General features: G+C 36.2%; 1 protein-coding gene across 1 annotated transcript in view; it reads right to left on the bottom strand.

Annotated features, from left to right (window-relative positions):
- The window catches only part of LOC107566248 (rap guanine nucleotide exchange factor 6-like), a 62741-nt gene that overhangs the window by 7080 nt on the left and 33755 nt on the right, over positions 1-21906 (bottom strand). The window contains exons 4-16 of the mRNA XM_016251638.1: positions 20739-20749; positions 20183-20341; positions 18362-18514; positions 16583-16747; positions 16374-16481; positions 15402-15605; positions 15204-15312; positions 13561-13804; positions 7544-7701; positions 4599-4674; positions 3336-3722; positions 1209-1420; positions 265-388 (exon numbers count right to left, since the gene is read on the bottom strand). Of these exons, the coding sequence (XP_016107124.1) occupies positions 265-388; positions 1209-1420; positions 3336-3722; positions 4599-4674; positions 7544-7701; positions 13561-13804; positions 15204-15312; positions 15402-15605; positions 16374-16481; positions 16583-16747; positions 18362-18514; positions 20183-20341; positions 20739-20749 (2110 nt within the window). The remainder of the gene's footprint in view (positions 1-264; positions 389-1208; positions 1421-3335; positions 3723-4598; positions 4675-7543; positions 7702-13560; positions 13805-15203; positions 15313-15401; positions 15606-16373; positions 16482-16582; positions 16748-18361; positions 18515-20182; positions 20342-20738; positions 20750-21906) is intronic.

Genomic DNA, 21906 nt, shown 5'->3' on the forward strand with positions numbered 1-21906 from the left:
TGGGAAAAAAAAAAAAAAAACAGATTTCGGGTTTGGGCTCTAAATTTAACTGTGCTGCTCGGGTCGGGTCGGACGATCTCGGGTACGGGCCGGGTTCGGGCTTCACTTTAAAGCCCGTGCAGACCTCTACTTCAAAGTCATTTTCTTTTAATAGAAACGTGCACTGATGAATCCTTCACAATAAGAGCAGGAACAATTTTCGATTTCTAGTGTACTTTCAGTTCATGCTCTCTGTGCCTGTGAGCAAAAGTCTGCCGTCGTCACCTCTGTCTGAACATGAGCGCTGGGTCCATGTTGGCTGACGTCATGCGCACCACATGTCGGATCTCCTTGGCGATCATTCGTAACTTTTCGAAATTCACCAGGCCATCAACACTCGAATCGTTACCTGAGAAAGATAAGAGATGACGGACAGTTTTATGACCTGACACATGAAAAGTATTTTTAACAATACAGTGCTGGTTAGTGACTGATTACATGTAATCTGGATTACATAATCAGATTCCAAAAATTAAGTACTTGTAATTAGAGTATATTACATTTTGAAATGCTCATAATCAGATTACGGTTACTTTTTTAGCGATTACCTGATTACATATTATTCACGCAATGGCAGTAAATTATTAATACTTTATTGATTCTCCCTAATTCTACTTTTTTCTCATTTAAATGTTCCTTTCTAAAAATCCTACTGCGTGTCATACCATTAAGCTTGAACTATATTCACAAATGTCATGTAAATAAATTTGCAAACCAATAATTGAACCAAATAATTATGCTTAAGTTACTAAACACTGGTGACGTAGCTATGAAACACAATGTCGTCTTCATATCCAGAGACCTTCAGTAACTCTTGATTCTGCAGGACTGAAATATTTCAGAGCTGGGAGACTTTGGGCTTATGTAATGTCACTGCTGTTTTCATGTTTATTAATGTTTGTTCATGTAATGCAGGGATTCCCAAAACACTTTGTCAGCCAAACCCCTTAAAATAAAATATTTATTTGAAATATCTCTGAGGAAGTTAATATTTCAATAATTTAACAATTCACATATTTACAGTTCTCTGATGTGGTTAACGATCATATTGACATGTAATGTAAATGACATTCAACATGTAATCTGTAACCGATAACAGACTACAATTTGTAAGTAATCTACCCAGCACTGCACGTGTGTATTTCAGAAAGTAAACTTGAGTTACTGACCTTCGTGCAGGAAGGTGAGGTCTTTCTTGACCACGGGAAACAGCGGGATGATGGGAGGCTGTACGCTCTGGCTGCTCAGGATGTTGCGGTATTTGGCCATGTTGCGTGACGGGTCAAAGATGTCCTGAAGGTCGCGGAACAGTTTCTCATACTTACTGGGTAGTTTCTCCCACGTGCTTCTCAATCGAGCTACTGGAGCCAGATTTAGACCACTGATAAACACATAAAAACACAGCACATGAACATCACGTACGGTCCTGCTCTTGAGTTCACACACCCCTTACAGAATCTAACAGATGTTTAACCATTTGAAAAATAAGAGCGATCATAAAAGTTGCATTTTATGTTCTGATGAAGCTGCACAACTACCAAAAAAAACAAAAAAAAAACACTGAGGAACCAAGAGCATGTCAACTTTTGAACATGATAATTTTCTAAATCGTCAATTATGGATTATTTTGTCTTTTGGATAATTTAGAAATATCTGTTAGAGTGCTCTATAGTGTGTTATTTTGATGACTGAAAATGACCGCATGTGACTCTGGACAAAAAAACATTTGGGCACACAGAGGGTGCACACTCAGCTGAAACTAATAACAGCACTGGTCCAGTGTGTATTTGTGTTTGCGCTCTGGACAGCATCAAAGTTTTCTATTTACACCGCAATGTAGCCAATCACAGACATATCTGTTGATTTCTTGAACACAGTGGCAATCAGAGGTGTTTAATTTAGGCAGAATTTAGTTAATAGCTGAGTTCTGCACGCTTGTTAATCCTCTCATTGTAGCAAAAAGAGTGTAGGTACGATGTAAATACAAGATTAATCGTGCAGTGTAGCGCTTCACTGATAATTACAGAAGTTTGTGAGATTGCAAAGAACTGAGATGAGTGGAAGCACTTTGCACACTTTCTAGCTTAAATATAGTCCATTCAGAAATGTTTTGGGGTTTTTTTACATGCTGTTTTTCAGGACCAGCGGCCACATTCATGCTGCAAAGTTTAATAAATGTGGGAATCACTCTTGAAATTGCAATGATTGGCATAGTGATATTCAGGGATGCACATAAGTGGTGTACAGGGGCGCATGCGTGACCAAAATAAAAAATGTGCTGGGTAAGTAAGTTCAGACCACTCATTTGTGTACCAACATGATTGACAGCTGTTAATGCACAATCACTGTTTTAGATCGACTAATTGTAATATTGTATAAGATATTAATTCGAAATGAAAGCATAAATCTAGGCTACACGCTGTCAGTTTTAGAGCAAACGCAAAACTGTGACGCTTCATTCATTGATTCTCTTCACTCGGCAACACTAAAAACAGCAGTGCGTATTTTAAGTTTGAAAATTATGAAAATTCTTATAAAAAATAAAAAAGTAAAAAAAAGAAAGAAATAAAAGAAAATAAAAATTTTAAAAATAGCCTTACATTTTTGCATACTATAAAAATGCATCCTTGGTGATAACCATAGCAATGAACAGGACCTGAAAGCATAAATCTAGGCTACACGCTGTCAGTTTTAGAGCAAACGCAAAACTGTGACGCTTCATTCATTGATTCTCTTCACTCGGCAACACTAAAAACAGCAGTGCGTATTTTAAGTTTGAAAATGATGAAAATTCTTATAAAAAATAAAAAAGTAAAAAAAAGAAAGAAATAAAAGAAAATAAAAATTTTAAAAATAGCCTTACATTTTTGCATACTATAAAAATGCATCCTTGGTGATAACCATAGCAATGAACAGGACAAACAAATATTTAATATGAATATATACAATATGTAAATACAGATGTGCATTAAGCCCTGTTAAGACTAACAGATTAATAGAAAACTATTAACATTTTCATATCAACATGCTGTTGCAATTATTTGAAAATGCATTTACTTGTAAATCTTCTAATCACATAAAACTGATCAAATTAAAGGATTATCTGAAGCACAGTCGTAAATGAATCAGGCTTGGGGTAAAAATGAATAAAAGTGCTGAATGAGAGGCTCACGTACCTTTTACAGGCTACACACTCTGAGCGAGTGACAGGTCGAACTACTTGTCAGATGTATCTCGTATTGAAATAGTGGAATATTTTTCTTACAATCCCTGCTCTGTCAGCTCAACCGACTCACCTAATGATGGCAAACATGGAGTTGAAGTTCTTGCACTCGCGGCAATGCAGGGCGATCTTGATAAAGTGCTTGATGTTCTTCATGCGTTTGAGTGCGTTGGGCTCGCGCAGGATCTCAGTGGCCACCCAGAAGGTCTCCTGGTTGATGACCTCCTCGAACTGCTTCAGATGGCTGCTGCCGCCACCGCCGGGGTCCAGCTTAAACAGGTCGTCCACATACTGGGTGGACTCGATGTTACGGAACAAGCCGAAGTCTCTCATGGAGAGCTGCGCTGCCACCTCCACGGTACTGAGCTGCAGGAGACCGATCTGACTCTCCCTTAAGAGCTCCTGAGCGTCTTCATCAGAGCAAAGCGTCTCTGTCTCCATGTTGTTCTTCAGGTAGTACCTGAACAAACATAAAAACGCTGGGATTACTGTAAAGTCTTGTCACACAAGCGCATATCACGGTGTCCCTTTTGGATCCATCAACTCTTTAGGCAGTGGAATCAGACTCAGTCTAGTGTGATTTAGGCCTAAATGTAAGATTTATGGATTTGAATTGCATAAATATATTATTATATTTATATTATATTTTATATTTATTATATATATATTTCTGTATATTTCCTTCTTGCTGAAGGGCACATGTGAATATGACATTTATTGTAATGGGTTTATGTGAAGATTGATTTAAGCTCACTTAAATTAAAAGTTGTTACTTTTCTAAGTCTAATAAATGTTCAAATGAATAGCTCTCAATTATACTGTAATGCTGAATGGCTATAGTCAATGGTAAAATATTAGCAACAAAAAAAAAACTATTTCACAAAGAAATCAGTAGTAGTACTGGTGTCATAAAAAGATGCCACTGAACAAATATTAAAAATATACTGTCTTTATGTTGTTTCTACATTAATTTGGAGATGTGAAATTTTTGCAATATAAAAGTATATTTAAAAACGTTAATGTTAGGTGTGATTAATCGCTTATTATGTGTGATTAATTTTTTTAATCGATTGACAGCATTAATTTAAATCAACGTGATAATTGAGTCAGATCAGAAGTAGTCTGATTATATGATCTAAAATGTGTAATGTAATGGACATTGCGGGGCCTAAATCTCAGATGAAATGAAAGAAGAGGTCAATGGCTCAAAAATGTTTGGCGCAGATCTGTTCAAGCCGTGGGCTTCCACACTATTTAAAGATGAAGTCTTATCGGCTTGGAACACAATCCATCACACTGATGCATTTTCACATGCTTTTGGACAAACATTTCATGCCACAATCCCATAATCGCGTGCAAAACAGTGAGTTCAAAACATGTACGTCGGGTGTACTTACAGTAGAAACCAGCCACTTCGAGGAGCCAAGAAACACACAGAGAGTAAAGAAAGAGAAAACGAGATATGACACATGGCAGACACAGCACACATGATCCACCAGTGGACACATCACAACTAATCTAAACTAATACAAAGTCTCTCGTACCGAACATCACGCTGCATATTAAAGGGATAGTTCACCCAAAAATGAAAATGAGGTCATCATTTACTCACCCTGGTGTTGTTCTAATGTCATATGCCCTTCTGTCTTTTTCAGACCACAAAAAGAGATTTATTATATTTATTTATTTATTTCAGTCATTTAGCAGATGCTTTTATCCAAAGCGACTAACAAATGAGGAGCGTAACTCTGAAGTAATGAATTTAGCTAAAGGGGTGCAGAGTCAGTGGTGGTTTTGTAGGCAAACATTAATGCCTTGAATTTAATGCGAGCAGCTACTGGTAGCCAGTGCAAATTGATGAACAGAGGTGTGACATGCGTTCTTTTCGGCTCATTAAAGATTAATCTTGCAGCGGCATTTTGGATTAATTGTAGAGGTTTGATAGAAGTGGCTGGAAGACCTGCCAAGAGAGCATTGCAATAGTCCAACCTGGACAGAACAAGAGCTTGAACAAGGAGTTGTGTTGCATGTTCTGAAAGAAAAGAATAAAAAAAATGCAACAACAAAAAAATGCACACACTCTTGTCTATATAATGGCAGTATACGGCAATCAGCTTCAAGCTTTTTAAAAAAAGATGCAAAAGTATCACAGAATGGTCCCATTTGGCACTTTATTTTTCACAATTTGTGTGTTTTACCTTGGTGAGTCGGAGTGAACTGCGGCGCTAATAGAGTCTAATGAACGCGCAGTCGTACACAGACACCAATGGCCAAGTCAGGATATTTGCTAAATAAAATGCAACAACAAAAAAATGCACACTCTTGTCTATATAATGGCAGTATACGGCAATCAGCTTCAAGCTTTTTAAAAAAAGATGCAAAAGTATCACAGAATGGTCCCATTTGGCACTTTATTTTTCACAATTTGTGTGTTTTACCTTGGTGAGTCAGAGTGAACTGCGGCGCTAATAGAGTCTAATGAACGCGCAGTCGTACACAGACACCAATGGCCAAGTCAGGATATTTGCTAAATAATATGTTACATTTCAGTTTGTTTTTCACCAACCCCTATCGTATACCCGCAGAACACTTGGAATATTCAGCACGTGTTGCATGAGACCATTCTTTGATACTTTTGCATCTTTTTTTAAAAGCCTGATGTTGATCGGCATATACTGCCATTATATAGACACGCGCGCGCAGGACAATTTGTAAAATATTTCCTTTTGTGGTACAAAAAAGAAAGAAAGGCATACGGCATTAGAACAACACAAGGGTGAGTAAATGATGACTTAATTTTCTTTTTTTGGGTGAACTATGCCTTTATCTTCAGTTGGTTTCCACATTCCTGTGCAGAGGATCTGAAACCGGCCGCAAGCTTTCATTTGACACAACCCAGAGCTGAAGTTACAGTAAGGGAACATTTACAGGAATCCTTCCAACATCCTCTTATATTCTAACTACGTATAACTCCATTTGAATGTAGACGGTTTTCAGAGCTTGTAATAAGGAGCATCGACATCAGGTTCACAAATCTACAGAAGAAACCCTCCACTGTGAAAGAAGCACACTTTGGCATAACAAACTAAAATGAGCACTCATTATGGAATTAATACTTTAGAAGAATATACTTCAATGCGAACTGAGTGTAATGATTTCATTCAACTAACTGCATTTTAAAGAGTACTGCATTTTAAAGAATGTAGTAAAGTACATCTTGGTAACACTTTAGTTTAGGGACCAATTCTCACTATTAACTAGTTGCTTATTAGCATGCATATTATTAACATATTGGATGTTTATTAGTACATATTAATCACATATTCTGCATGACCATATTCTACATCCCTAATCCGACCCAATAACTAACCTTAACAACTACCTTACTACCTATTAATAAGCAGCAAATTAGGAATTTATTGAGGGAAAAGTCGTAGTTAACGGTTTGTTAATAGCGAGTAATTTAATAATTCTATTGTCTTTGAAATATGGCTAGTGTTTATTTAGTGACTATGTTTCTTAAGTACACTTAAGAGGCCTTTTATTTTATTAACATTATATTTTCTGCAAGTACAGTTTTTTTAAAATATACTTTTAATACTTGAAGTACACTGCAAATGCCCATTCAATGCAATTAAACACATGAGCACATGACTTTCACTCATGATGTCTGCCTTCATTCTGCTGCCACCTTGTTTCATTTCACACTGTATTACACACGCAGTCTGTGAATTCTGAGCACATTTGTGACCCTGGAGCACAAAAGCAGTCTTAAGTCGCTGGGGTATATTTTTAGCAATAGCCAAAAAAACATTGTATGGGTCAAAATTATACATTTGTCTTTTATGCCAAAAATCATAAGGATATTAAGTAAAGATCGTGTTCCATGAAGATATTTTGTAAAATGTCCTACTGTAAATATATCAAAACTTAATTTTTGATCAGTAATATGCATTGCTAAGAACTTAATTTGCACAACTTTAAAGGCGATTTTCTCAATATTTTGATTTTTTTGCACCCAGATTCAGATTTTCCAAATATTGTCCTATCCTAACAAACCATACATCAATGGAAAGCCTATTTATTCAGCTTTCAGATAATGTATAAATCTCAATTTTAAAAAATTTACCCTTATGACTGGTTTTGTGGTCCAGGGTCACATATTGTGTTAAATCAAGCTTAGCTTAACTTCAGCACCTGCACTATATGATGACGCATGTATATGGTCATTGAATCAGCTGTGGGTGGCTGAACTCGTGCTCCGATGGTGTGAGGTCTTACCTGAAGGGTTGGTAAAGTCCAGAGCGCTGGTGGCGGGCTGCAGCAGGTCAGGGCTGCTGGATGACAGGCTGCCCGGGATGGGCATTATAGCCACGCTGTGCCGGCACTGCTTAGTGCCCACGATACTGTCGTCCTGAGACTGAGACATGCCACCGTCACTGCAGACACAGACAGAGAGGGATTTCATCCAGCACAGACACTAACACTGCATGTCAATGAACACACACATAGATTTTCACATTAGGGTTTCTGCAGGTTTTATGAAGGCAATTTCAAGACCTTTTTAAGACCAAGTAAAGAAAATGTAAGGAATAAATTAAATGGAACACAATACATCGATATAGTCTCGAAAAATGTCAGCGTCTTTTATTAGCAACACGTCAAAGCTTGCAAACACAACTTGCGACAACAGATCTCCATTACTTTTTAATTCCTTGTACTAAATAAATAGCCTAAATAAAATGTATGGCTTGAATAGCTCTGCTCCAAACCACTAGAATATGGAAAATAACTTTTACTGAAACTTCTGATCACACTGCAAAAAACCTGATGTTCTTCATCAGTATTTTTGTCTTGATTTCCAGCACAAATATATAAGCATTACTAAATTAAAATACATTTACTTGAGAAGCAAAATGACATAAGAAGTCTTGCTTCCTGTGAAACTGACCAAAATTAAATGAGTTGATGATTAAAACAAGAACAAATATCTGCCCAGCAAAATCAACTTAATTCAAAAGGAACATTTTTCTTACCCCACTGACAGATATTTGTTCTTGTTTTAAGCATAAACATTTAATTTTCTTAAATTTTTTAGAAAACAAGACTTCATACTGTCCTGTTCTTTATGTTGAAATGTAGTCTTAGTTTCCTTTGGTTCATGCTTCCTTCCTGTGTTTGGTTTCTGTCTCTCCTTGTCTTGTTAGTTCCTATGGTTACCCTGATTAGTCACACCTGTAACTAATCATCCCCATGTTCTCGGTGTGTTTCAGCCCTTGTGTTTCAGTCATGTTTTGTGAGTTCTTGTTTCGCTCGAGGATCTTGTATGTTCTTGTTTCTGTGTTCTTGGGGATTTTTTTGCCTGTTTTGTCAGTCCTGCACTATCTGTGTTTGTACCTGTTATTAAATGGGCATGCAAGTGTATTCTTCGAATCGTAACACATACGTTTAAATTGCATCTCAAGTAAATATGTCTCTATTTCAGAAATTTCAGATATTTGTATTGGAAAACAAGACAAAAATATTGAGGAAGATATGCATTTTTTAGCAGTGCATGCAACATTTAATTAATAAGCATCATTATGAGATAAATTGACATACTAAGTCAAAATTCTGAGCTAAAAAGTCACGAGATAAGATCTTAATTATGAGATCAAAAGTAAAAAATTATGAGAAAAGAACATTTTGACATTAAGTCATAATTATGAGAAAGTCAAGTCAAAATTGACATACTATACCTTAATTATGAGATAAAAGACCATTTTTGACATTTTAAGTCATAATTATGAGATAAAAAGTAATGAGATAATGAGATAAAGTCTGAAATATATTAAAAAGTCATGAGATAAGTCGAAATTATGATATTGTCATAATTCTGAGATAAAAAGACAAAATGACATAAGTCAGTTAAACTTTTCATGCCATATGGCTCTATATTAGACTAGCTGCAGCGTTAAATTTGTGTGAAAAGATTGTATTTGTGTTGTATGATGTATTGTGTTGTATTTGTGACTTTATGAATGTAAGACTTTTTTGCTCTGATTTAAGACCTTTTTAGGCCTTCATTTGTGGAAGGGTGAATTGAGACTTGATAAGACTTTTTTAAGACCTGCAGAAACCCTGCATATGGACATTTAGGCCGTTTTCACACTTAATTGACTGAATGGGATGAAGCCAGACCAAATGTGGATTGGCTAAAACAATAACTAGACAGCTATCCAGCAACTGATTAACATCATCCGGTAACCCTTTAGAGAAAGCATCACTGATGAATTAAGAGAGGAAATAGAGGTAGTTCTGATTTGCTGTTGACACACATTCATCTGCTGCAGATGTATTATAATGGATGCGAAGAATGCGAGCTGCTCGCCGACGAGCCGATGAGAAATGCTGCAAAGTCTAAACAAACTGAACTGGGATGCCAGAAGCTTCAGTGTGAAAGCGCTCTAAACAGACACGAACACAAACACAGAATGAACACACACAATCTATGAATGAGACACGAGACTGAGATGAGCAAACACAGCAGAAGAGGGGCGAGAACACTTGACATCTCAGACGAGAGGAAACAGCGCTGTCTCATGTGTAAACTCTGTGCCAATCAGATGCTGACCTTTACACAAACGGCCTAATTAACATGCTGCTGTCTTGCTCTCAGAGCAGACGTGACGATCTGCTCTGAGAGGACAACACTGCCTCTCCATCCATCACTCGACTCCATGACCTAATCATCAACACATCTGATACGGCAGGAAATATCAATACAAGTGCACAAAGAACACCCAAAACCGCTGTAGATACAAAGTGCATCACTTCAGATACACATGTATGCAAGCCCATTCCCACCACAAGAAAACAAAAATGCTTTAGTAAATCACAATCATGAGATAAATAGTCAGAATTATGAGATAAATGTTAAATTATGACACACTATCTCATAATTATAAGATATAAAGCATTATCATGAGAAATTGACATACTAAGTCAAAATTATGAGATAAAAAGTAAAAAGATAAGTCTAAATTGAAATACTATATCTTAATTATGAGATAAAAAGTAAAAAATTATGAGATACATTTTTTTTTTTCATTTTAAGTCAATTATGAGATAAGTCGTTATGACATACTATGTCATAATTATAAGATAAAAACATGAGATAAACTGACGTACTAAGTCAAAATTATGAGATAAAAAGTCAAAAGATAAGTCTAAATTGAAATACTATATCTTAATTATGAGATAAAAAGTAAAAAATTATGAGATACATTTTTTTTTTCATTTTAAGTCAATTATGAGATAAGTCGTTATGACATACTATGTCATAATTATAAGATAAAAACATGAGATAAACTGACGTACTAAGTCAAAATTATGAGATAAAAAGTCAAAAGATAAGTCTAAATTGAAATACTATATCTTAATTATGAGATAAAAAGTAAAAAATTATGAGATACATTTTTTTTTTTCATTTTAAGTCAATTATGAGATAAGTCGTTATGACATACTATGTCATAATTATAAGATAAAAACATGAGATAAACTGACGTACTAAGTCAAAATTATGAGATAAAAAGTCAAAAGATAAGTCTAAATTGAAATACTATATCTTAATTATGAGATAAAAAGTCAAAATTATGAGATAAAACAACATTTTTGTCATTTTAAGTCATAATTATGAGAAGTCAGGTTATGACATACTATGTCATAATTATAAAATAAAAAGCATAATTATGAGATAAATTGACATACTAAGTCAAAGTTATGAAAAAAAGTCAAAATTGACATACTATACCTTAATTATGAGATAAAAGACGATTTTTGACATTTTAAGTCATAATTATGAGATAAAAAGTCAAGTTGTTACACAAAGTCATAATTATGAGATAAAGTCTGAAATAAAAATAGATAAAAAAGTAATGAGATAAGTCAAAATTATGATATTGTCGTAATGAGATAAAGTAAAATTTCTGAGATAAAAAGAAACAATTTTGTCATTCTAAGTCATAATTATGAGACAAAAGTCATAATGATATGAGACAATTAAACTTTTCTTGTAAAATTCAGTCAAATTCAAGTTCTTCAAGCACTTTCAGCACCTTGTACAAACCCTGTTTCAATTTTGGGATTGAACATTTTTGGATTTTTTGTTCTTAAGTGGCAGAAATGGACTTCTTTACACATGCGTAGCACACCTACACACGGATGGAGATTTATCAGACTCTGAATGGGACCTACAGAAAGTGTGCGTGGAGCCACCCGACAAAACAGACATCACACGCTCACACTAACAACATATTGACGAAAGCTGTGATTGATGAAGAAGAAAGCGCTTGTATCATGTCCTGCCTGGTTAGGTGTTGTCTTTCATTGGTCAACATCTTTTCCTTATGTAAATAACAGTGCAGTGTCACAGTTCTTGTGTGGAAGTCATTCTTTTCACTTCCTGCTTCTGTGAAATCACAAGTGCTGTTTGTCACAGGACCTGGCAGTGCATACTGTGTAATACCGTAGTATTATTATGTGTGTAGTATGTAATCCCAACTGTATATTAAACGTCATGTTGTGATTGGCTGTTGGAAATGTTGTGCCTGGTTAGGATGTGACGCAACTCTTAGTGAACACACAGGAAAAGTGAAATGTGTTGTGAACATGCACAAGGATGCTAAGTCCACTGCAAACACAATAACACGCTTGATATGAGGATGAAACAACATGAAACACAATGTTCACGCAAACGATCTCTTCTGATTGAGGTTGTGCTGCACTACTCCCAACATTATGACTTTATGATTATTTCATAAGAGAGAGAGAGAGTGTTAAGCAGGTGTCTCTTACCCAAACAGTCCCCTGTGCAGTGAAGCAGCCATAAAAACAGAAAACACGTGATGTTAACCAGTACAAGCATCAAGCACCTAAATGAACCTCAAACACAAGCCTGTGAAGTGTTCAAACACACACTCACACTCTGTCACACACACCTAGCGGGCTCACCTTTACCCCAACATCCAAAAATAAAACATACACTGTGCATAAATGACATGAAGCATGTTTTAGGACATTTAGATTGTCTGCATTGTGATTCTGTACCATGTCCTAACTAGACACAACATGCGATAAAAGGTATTTTCGCAGGTTTTATAAAGGTACATTTAAGAAAACGCTTTTTAACACCAAGTAAAGAAAGTTTAAGGAATAAACGAAAGGGAACACAATACATTATTATGCTCTCCAAATGTATATGTCACACTTGTATTAGTAACACTTCAAAGTCTGATATACAACTTCCAACAGATCTCTGTTACTTTTTAATACATCTTAGTAAAATAAATATCTTAAGGCTTGAATAGCTCTGATCCCATCCACCAGAATACAGAAATAACTTTTACTCTACCTTCTGATCACACTGCAAAACAAGTGATGCTATTCATCAGTATTTTGTCTTGTTTTCAGTGCAAATATCTAAAGATTTTGAGAAGCAAAATGACATGAAGGGAAATAAAATCTTGTTTCCTGAGAAATTGATCAAAATGAAGTGAATTTATGATTAAAAAAAGAACAAATCTCTGCCAATAACCAATTAATTGAAAGGGAAAACAAGCGTTCATACTCCATTGACAGACATTCAGTTTCAGACCTCATATCTTCATTTTTCAGTAAAAGTATCTTGATTTAAGGATGTTTAGATATTTGAATGGGAAAACAAGACAAAAATACATGATATTCATTTTTAATATTTTAAAGGGCCTTTTTTCAGACCATGTTTTTACATGTTAATCAGAGTTTTTGTCCTAACCAGCCTTGATGGTGATACACAAACAACATGGGAATCTACTTGGGAACAGTTTCTATTTCTAAGATATTGCGGCTGGAACGAGAACATACAAACATACATGTGATGATCTCAGCCACTGATTATGTGCTTTGCGTAATTCTATTCTATTTTTATTCTATCTACTTGCTTTCTTTTTATTTATTACAAAACTTGACCCTCTAACACTTGCACCCTCTATTCTATTTCTATTCTCTGTACTTTTCTTTAAAAAGAAAATAAACCTTCACCCTCTAACATTAGTGTTCTCTTTTCTTTGTCTATTCTATCTACTTGCTTTTTTTTATTGAGAATGTCATGCAGTGAAACGCCTCTAGAGACACTAAGAGCAGTAGCTCATGTTCTCTGTGTGGCGGCCGACAGACGCCAGTCGTGATGCTGATGGAGGAACATGTAGATAAGCAGTGAAAGGAGACTCGTAAACTCAACTAGACTCTCAACCATCACCCACACAAGAACATGTCTTTACCTGAAGGGTTTTGGGGGCAGGATGCTGAATCTGGTCTTCTCCAACATCTTACGGATCTTGTTGCGTCCTCCAGACACCGTGTTGGCCTTCATCTTCTTGCGGCTCTTGCTGTCCGAGGGAAACTCCAAGTCACCTGGGAGATCCGGGATGGAGAAGCGGTTGCTCTTTCTCTCCTGAATCTTAGGGATGTGAGGACCGCCGTTCTTCTTCTCATTCCTCACGCGGCTCTGAAGCTCTTTGAAAACTGCGACAAAGTCAAAATCAAGTCAAATGGATCTGCTGTTCACAATACACATGGTTTCATAGCAGCTTTACAAAAAGTTGCACTGTTATGTCTATGATGGCTTAGTGCTTTAACAGAGTGAGTTTTAGTGGTGATATGACGATATGATACGAGTGATCTGACAGGTTTATCTAGCTGTATTGTATTTATAATGTTGTCTAGTGCTGCAGTGATTCGAACACATGTTTGAATGTTCAAAGACAATCACGAGATTTAAATATCGGTTGGTTTTGTTCTATTAAAGCACCCCTATTATACTTTTTCGGATATTTACCTTTCTGTCTGTGAATGTAAAAGTTCTGCATAGTTTCAAAGATCAAAGTGCACAACAAATGGAGTTATTGTCTCTCAAAATAAAGAAATTCTGAATTCAGAACTGCCTGAATGTCTAGAAGACGCTGTTTTCTGTGCTGCAAAAGCAAAAACACTTTACAGGATGAAGGATGAGGATGTGAAGAGTCATTTTTACAGAAAGTGTGAGAACAGAAGTGATGCGGCAATGTATATTATGAGAAAATATTAAAAAGTTAAATGTTTTTTTGACCTTGGATGCATGTAAACCTATTGTAGGAGACCTCGAAAACAAAATTTGGAATCATTAAAATAGCATAATGGGGTACTTTAATTGATTTAAATGTCGGTTTTCTGTAAGCTAGAGTAAGTGATTAATAATAGGAATTGATGAAAATATGATTTAAAAAAAGCAGATGTTACAGTCAGGGCTGTCTCCATGCATATGCATGCTAACAGCTGCTGTTTCCATCTACAGATTTTATTAGAATTTTGAAATAACACATAAAATGCTGAATGGAGATACATTTTCTAAAATGTGCATGGGCATGTGTGTGCTCGCTAGAGGCTGATAAATGATTTATTTGCTAAGAAAACATACTCTTAAACTACAATGGAATCACATTTACTGAATAAATCACAAGATGTACAACAACAAAATTCATGTGACTGAATACCCGGCTGAGAGGGTGCATCAAACGATGCTGTAGAGAAAAGTCAGAGCCAAAGCCTGTCATTAAAACGCTCATTTATTACATTTTATACAACAGCATTTCCAACTTTCATTGTCATATGTGACGAGTTAGATCTTTTGGACACATGTGGTGGAAATGCTGCTTTATTTGCTAAATGTTTTTTTGAACTTTTGTGGTGCTCCAGTTTTTTTGTTTTTTTTTTGCATTAAATTAAATTAGCAGATCGGATGGAAACTCAAATCTGAGTCATTTTCTCAAATTCAAGAAGCTACGCGTCATACCTGAGGAAACTACTTGAACACCCGTTAGCCAATCAGAATGAAGCATTCCACAGTACTGTGCTATAAGAACGATCTGTATGTTCTGTGACATACCGAAGATGTTGGTCTTCACAGTAAGAGAGAGGTGCGTGTTGTTCTTCAGGATATCCATGGCTTTGGAGTACGAGATGTTCTCAAAGTTCTGCCCATTGATCTCCATGATCTGAGGACAGACGAGGCGCTATGTGTTCATGCTGAAATACTTATTTGGTAAGTGTTACTCGGTGCAGAGCACGTTCCTGTAATCTGTACCTGATCGCCACGCTTGAGCCCTGCTTCTGCCGCTTTACTGGCCTCCTCCACAGTCTCCACGAAGATGCCGAAGCCCCGCTCACTGCCGCCCTGAACCGTGAAGAACAGCGGAGACTCTCTGGACGGCTTCTGCAGGGTGATCTGACGACACTTGGCTTTAGCAGCACACGCGATGTTCAGCAGACGCAGATGACCCTTCATTTTCTGAGACACAATTCAATGAAACACATATTTAAGAAAAATATTCCCTTGTATTTATTCATATAATTCATGATACTGTAAATATGTTCATAATTTGTAAATATTCTGATACTTGTCCATATTTTTATTCTTTAATTTTATTATTATGTGTCTTGTTGTTCATTTCCAAGAAAAATTCCTTGGCAATAAAGCTCTTTCAGACGAACTGGGGTCAGTACAATGTGTTTGATTCTGTGAATGAATATAACTATAACTGCTCTGTCAGTGCTGCTGCTTTAGCTGTTCTGCTCTGCCGTTACATACGCACACTAATTTTTATTGTTTTACATTTAATTTCCATGACGTTTCAAGATTTTATTCATTCCCAGTAGGGATGCACAATATTGAAATTTTGCCGATATCCAATATTTTTCAACTCATTTTGGCCGATAACCGATGCCGATACCGATATATTTCCATTCGTTTGGAAACAACACCAATTTATTTTTCATTTTGGTTAGTTTTGAGCAAAAACTTACTTGTTAGAGCTAAATAAACAATAATAAAGTTATTTTTATAATGAGAGTACATTGAACATTGGCTTTGAAAATTAAAATCAATCACTTCTTTTTATTTATTTATATTTATTTTCAGACAGATGCAGTGGTTATTATATTATATTACATTAACATATATTATATTATTATATATGTTATTTCAATCAGTCATATCATTTGCATAGGAACCCTGTTTTATTGAATCAGTCTGGTTTTGTCTGATATCGACACTCACCGAAGAGTCCAGTAACTTCTCGAAGTCCTCCAGGAACAGAGTCATTACCGGATCGCCTTCAAAGTCGTTAAAATGATTGTTTACCCACAACAACACGATTCTCGTCACCTGCGAGATCCCAAAATATGTCAACACGTGCAATCCATTATTTACCACAAAAACAACACTGTGAGAAACAGAAAGAGTGATGCACACACACACATACTGACCGTGTCTCTGAGACTGTCCACTTTGAACCATTCCAGAAGTTTCTTACCCACTTGCATGGGGTTGGACAGGAAGGTGCGGTACGTCAGGAGGAAGTCCTCAATGTATGTGGGGTCCACCACTGACGGCTCCTCCACCAGGTGCATGATCAGACGCTCAGGAGTGCCCTGATGCAAACAACACAAGAGCACCTGATACAGAGCATGCATGCAGATAGGAAACTGCAGACAGGGTGGTTTCTATGTGGTTGCTAGGGTCTGTTGATGGCGTGAGTGAAAAGATACTCTAATTACAAGTACTTAATTTTTGGAATCTGATTACGTAATCCAGATTACATGTTATCGGTCACTACCCAGCACTGATCGTGACTGATGCAGACATCACGAAGAGCAGCCGTTCCCCAGAGGATCAGAAACTGACAGCAGCCGACCTGAAACTGAACCTGACCCTGAACGCCTCTGCTCTGAGAGCTCTGCCACCACAGATCCGACAGATGACGGGAAGCACTGCTTCAACACTCGTGGTAGGAGACAAACCGGAAATGCTCAGGCTGCCAAGTCCAGTCTAGTTAAACTCGCACAGAAACCCAAGCCACCACAGGTCAAGAGGGTAACATTTAAAAATGAACAGCTTTCACCATACTTCCCCAGCTAATTAATCACAGCAGTTTAAGGCATTACAAGTTTTCCGAAATGTCATGTTTAAACATGTAAATGAGACTTTATCTAATTAAATATGCACTCATTTGCATACATTTCCAGAACAGAAATCTGAACATCGGATAAAAAAGCCAGGTTCAAAGTTCTTGTTTGATTTTGTTGTCATATTAAAGGTTTTTACAGAGGGGATTTTGGATTTATCTATTTATCACTGCATAAATCAGAAAATACTGTCAACAGACATAAAAAAAAAGCCGCTGGGGTATATTTGTAGCAATAGCCAAAAATACATTATATGGGTCAAAAATTATTGATTTTTCTTTTATGCCAAAAATCATTAAGCAAAGATCATGTTCCATGAAGATATTTTGTAAATATTCTACCATAAATATATTAAAACATAATTTTTTATTAGTAGTATGCATTGCTATGAACTTCATTTGCACAACTTTAAAGATGATTTTCTCAATATTTGGATTTTTTTGCACCCTCAGATTCCAGATTTTCAAATAGTTGTATCTCTGCCAAATATTGTCCGATCCTAACAAACCATACATCAATGAAAGGTTTATTTATTCAGCTTTCAGATGATGTATACATCTCAATTTTGAAAAATTGACCATTATGACTGGTTTTGTGGTCCAGGGTCACATATGAACAAACCCCTCTATATAAACCTTCATAATAGAGATAGGAATATAACTGAAGTTTGGTGTATGTAATTGCTGCTGAAGTAGAAAAAAAGCACATGGCCTTTAAAGATACATATTGAAAGTGAAATCTACAAATGCAAATAGATAAAGCATAAAATGTGTATTTTGGATGTTTTCTTTGCACTAGTCTGAAAGAAAATCTCTAAATTGACCAGCGCATGAAAAAAAACAATGGTTTTGCCCTGTAGCGTCTTGCCTTAAGTCAGGTTTTAAACCTTGGTCTGAAGTGATCTTTACCAAAGCTTTACTTTGGGATAGTGTCTCAATGAGATGCTTCTTTTTAAAATCAATCGTCATTTGTTACTTTTGCCACTTCCTTTTGACCAGCATTAAACTGACCGTTGACTAATCGTACAACAGCAGCCCAAAGCAATGATCGATTCTAGAAACTACAGTGACTCTTCCTCACCTTAATGACAATGTGGCCCTTCCTGGTGCCACTGCGGTCCAGCTCTCGGTGCTCCTTCACCATGACAATCTCGCCCTCCTCCTCCACCTTGTGTGTGTTCTTCTCCACATGGTTGAGGATGCGGCAGTAGTCCTCTTGTGCGATGCACACAAACTGGTCCACAACAACATGAGGAAGAGCAATGAACTGATAGTAGAGCAGGAGGTTAGTCTGCACCACACACGGATACTCATAGCACCAACTCATGAGTGGAGCGCGCTCTGTGCATCATGTCTAAGAGGATGTGCGTGAGTGACCGGACTCACAGCTTAAGAGGAAGTTGAGGTGGAGTCTTTATTTTAGGGAATCAGCAATGCTGCTATATCAGGAGGTATTTGCATTTGGACCCTGACCATAGCACTGTGTGACATGTCAGTGATAACACTGCTCACTCATAACTCTGACTGAACTGAATGAAGTGTGAGTATGTAGACATTTAACAGAACATGAACCCCCCAATAATCAGATATGGTTACACTGTCCTGCAACATTTGATATTCCTTATATCAATTTATCAATATTCTTGGACTTCATTATGCACTGATCTGCTCGTTGTTAAGTTGAAAACCAGCACTAATCAATGTCAAAATGACTGAGACGGTCAATCATATCAAAGAAGGTGGGCTTTTCTGTTCACAGAAGTCGAGCATGTTTTCTAGTGTGATGTCGAAGTGTACGAGATGAGATGTATGTTTCAATATTTAACACCCGTCAGTTATATACAGTGATGCAAACTACTCGACTTTGTCAAATTTGGCTGTTTGGAATTGAAAATATGTTGCTTACTACATCATGTAAAATAAACTTTCATGTTTTGTAATGTGCAACTGAATGCGTGATTAGAAAAAAAAACATTACATTTATGCATTTAGCAGATGCTTTTATCCAAAGCGACTTGCATTGCATTCAACGTAAACATTTTTTATTGGTTCATGCATTATTCCCTGGGAATTGAACCCATGACCTCGTTAATTATTTAACTTTCAGTCAGTTCCTTATACAATGCTATTAAATGTTTTCAGAAGATTTTTGTGATAAAGCATGCAGCTTCTTCAAAATGTTTCCAAAAAAATAATCATTCAGGTTTGGATCAACGTGAGGGTTAGTACTTCCACACACCATTGATTTCAACAAGAAAGATGTGTCACGAGGACGTAGAAGGAATTAGAGTTTTAACTTGTGCGTTGTGATGCAGACATCTGTTGACCAATGAGAAGTTCACACAGGTGGTTTGTGCTGCACATTAAAGGGATAGTTCACCCAAAAATGAACATTCGGTCATCATTTACTCACCTTCATGCTGTTCCAAATGTCAAATTCTTTTGTATTTTTATGTCATAATTGACTTATATCGTAATTTTGACTTTTTATTACATAATTTCAACTTTTTATTTCATAATTATAGCTATATGTGACCCTGAAGCACAAAAGCAGTGTTAAGTCGCTGGGGGATAAGAATTTTATAATTTTGACTTTATCATAATTATAACATAGTACGACAATTTCGAATGTATCTAATAATTATGAGATAATTCTATTTCATAATACATTCATATAATTTATCATAATTTATATGTCTGTGTAATTATGACTTCAAACGTCAAATGCCAAAATTTTGTCTTTTAATCTCATAATTTCTCATTTTTATTTTATAATTACGACACAGTATGTCATAATCTCAAATTGATCTCATAATTATGACTTTGTATCTCATAATTCTGATTTCCCAAAGCAAGATAATTTTCTTACGTGGCAGAAATGGGCTTGCATACACGCTCTCACCTGGCAGTCATCTCCTTTAGTGCACACAACCCCGTTCATGAACTGTCTGTCTAGAGACGGCGAGATACCGAAGCTGTTGCCCATGCACAGGATCTCTGTTCGGCCGTCTCCATAGCTGATCTCTACAGCACCATTCAGGATCACATACCACAGGTCCAGCTGCAAACACAACAGTGCACTATGATCACAATCATTATCAAATGAGCTTTATGCACGTCAGATCGGTTATTACAGATGCTGGTACTATGGTGAAGAACAACTGAGATGGCATTCCAGGGATCAAATTTATGTCAATAAAGGACATGGATTAATCTAACAGCAGAAATAAATGCTACAACAGCCAGTCAGTGCATGCATCTAATAACTCTGCATGTTCTGCGTGAATGAATGGGGAGGTTCCGTTTGATACACAAACTCAGTGTTTCAGCATCTGTGTCTCAATATATGAGGACATAAACACATTGGGCCTCATTTATCAATCTAACGTAGAAACGAGCGCAGATCTGTGCGCACAAATCAACTTACGACAGAGTTCACGTGTGATTTAACTTTATCTCCAGAGCTGCTCTGAGAGCCACTTCACCAGCTTTACTCGGCTTCATCTGAGAAAAACTACCGTCAAATACACACTGAAACTGAAAGTAAAACTGAAAAACCTTTACGACAACCTGTCAAAATAAAAGCCTGGTTTAACTTGAGGAAATTATGACAGAAATATATTACTATTGTATACTAAAATGTAATTCTCAAGTAATAATGACGATAATAATAATAAGGTATTTTTCATTAATTTACACAGTTATACAGTGCTATTGTGCAGCATCTTATGAGACAAAAAAATTAAAATGCAATTAATTATGTATTAATTTCATTACATTTTAAAAGATTGCTTAAATTGTTAAAGTTTTATTAATTCATTTAATTAGACCCCATTTTATGATAAATGTGTATTAAATCATAAAACACAGAATCCAGAAGAAAAAAAAAGGAAAACAGAATTTAGTGGAAAATAAAACAGATTTCATGGCAGCCCTAAATTAAAATTTAGCTCTGTGGAGTTTAATTGTGAACAAACAAATGATCTTTACATTCATTCGCAAGGTTTAGCAGACATGTGGAAAACATTTCCTTCCCCATTAATGCTAAATTAATATTGTGATAATTATCAATATTGTATGATATGGAAATAAATATTGTGATAATATTTTTGGCCATATCACCTAGCCTGAAAAAGATGAAGTGGCTCTGTTAATGTGAAAATGTGTGTGTGTGAATCTGCTGCAATATCTTGACCTTTGCTCCCACTCTTTGTGTGTTTCTGTCTCCTTCTCATCCACACAGAACGTGTTTGTCTTGTTGACCTTCACTGTAGCCCACACACAAATAACACGGCTAAATGTGTTTCCCCTCTCAGCTCCTTTAAACTCATTTATAACGTGCTTCAAAGTGTCTTCCTGTGGTCTGACATCTAACATAATTACTCGGTTTCATGACAGACTGCTCAACCTCTAAAAACACCACACACAATGCTCGGTTACGCTTTATTTCGATAGTCCACTTTAGACATTCTACTAACTATAAGTAACTTTGTAACTACATGTCAACTACATGTCAACTAATTCTAATTAATTTGCAACTACATGTCTACTAACTCTCAGAGTAGACTGTTAGGGTCAAAATCATAGCCCAGGTTAAAATAGGACGTGACTTCAGATGCCCGGTGG

This window comes from Sinocyclocheilus grahami, unplaced genomic scaffold (genome assembly GCF_001515645.1).
Source record: "Sinocyclocheilus grahami isolate Dianchi unplaced genomic scaffold, SAMN03320097.WGS_v1.1 scaffold1063.1, whole genome shotgun sequence".
NCBI lineage: Eukaryota > Metazoa > Chordata > Actinopteri > Cypriniformes > Cyprinidae > Sinocyclocheilus > Sinocyclocheilus grahami.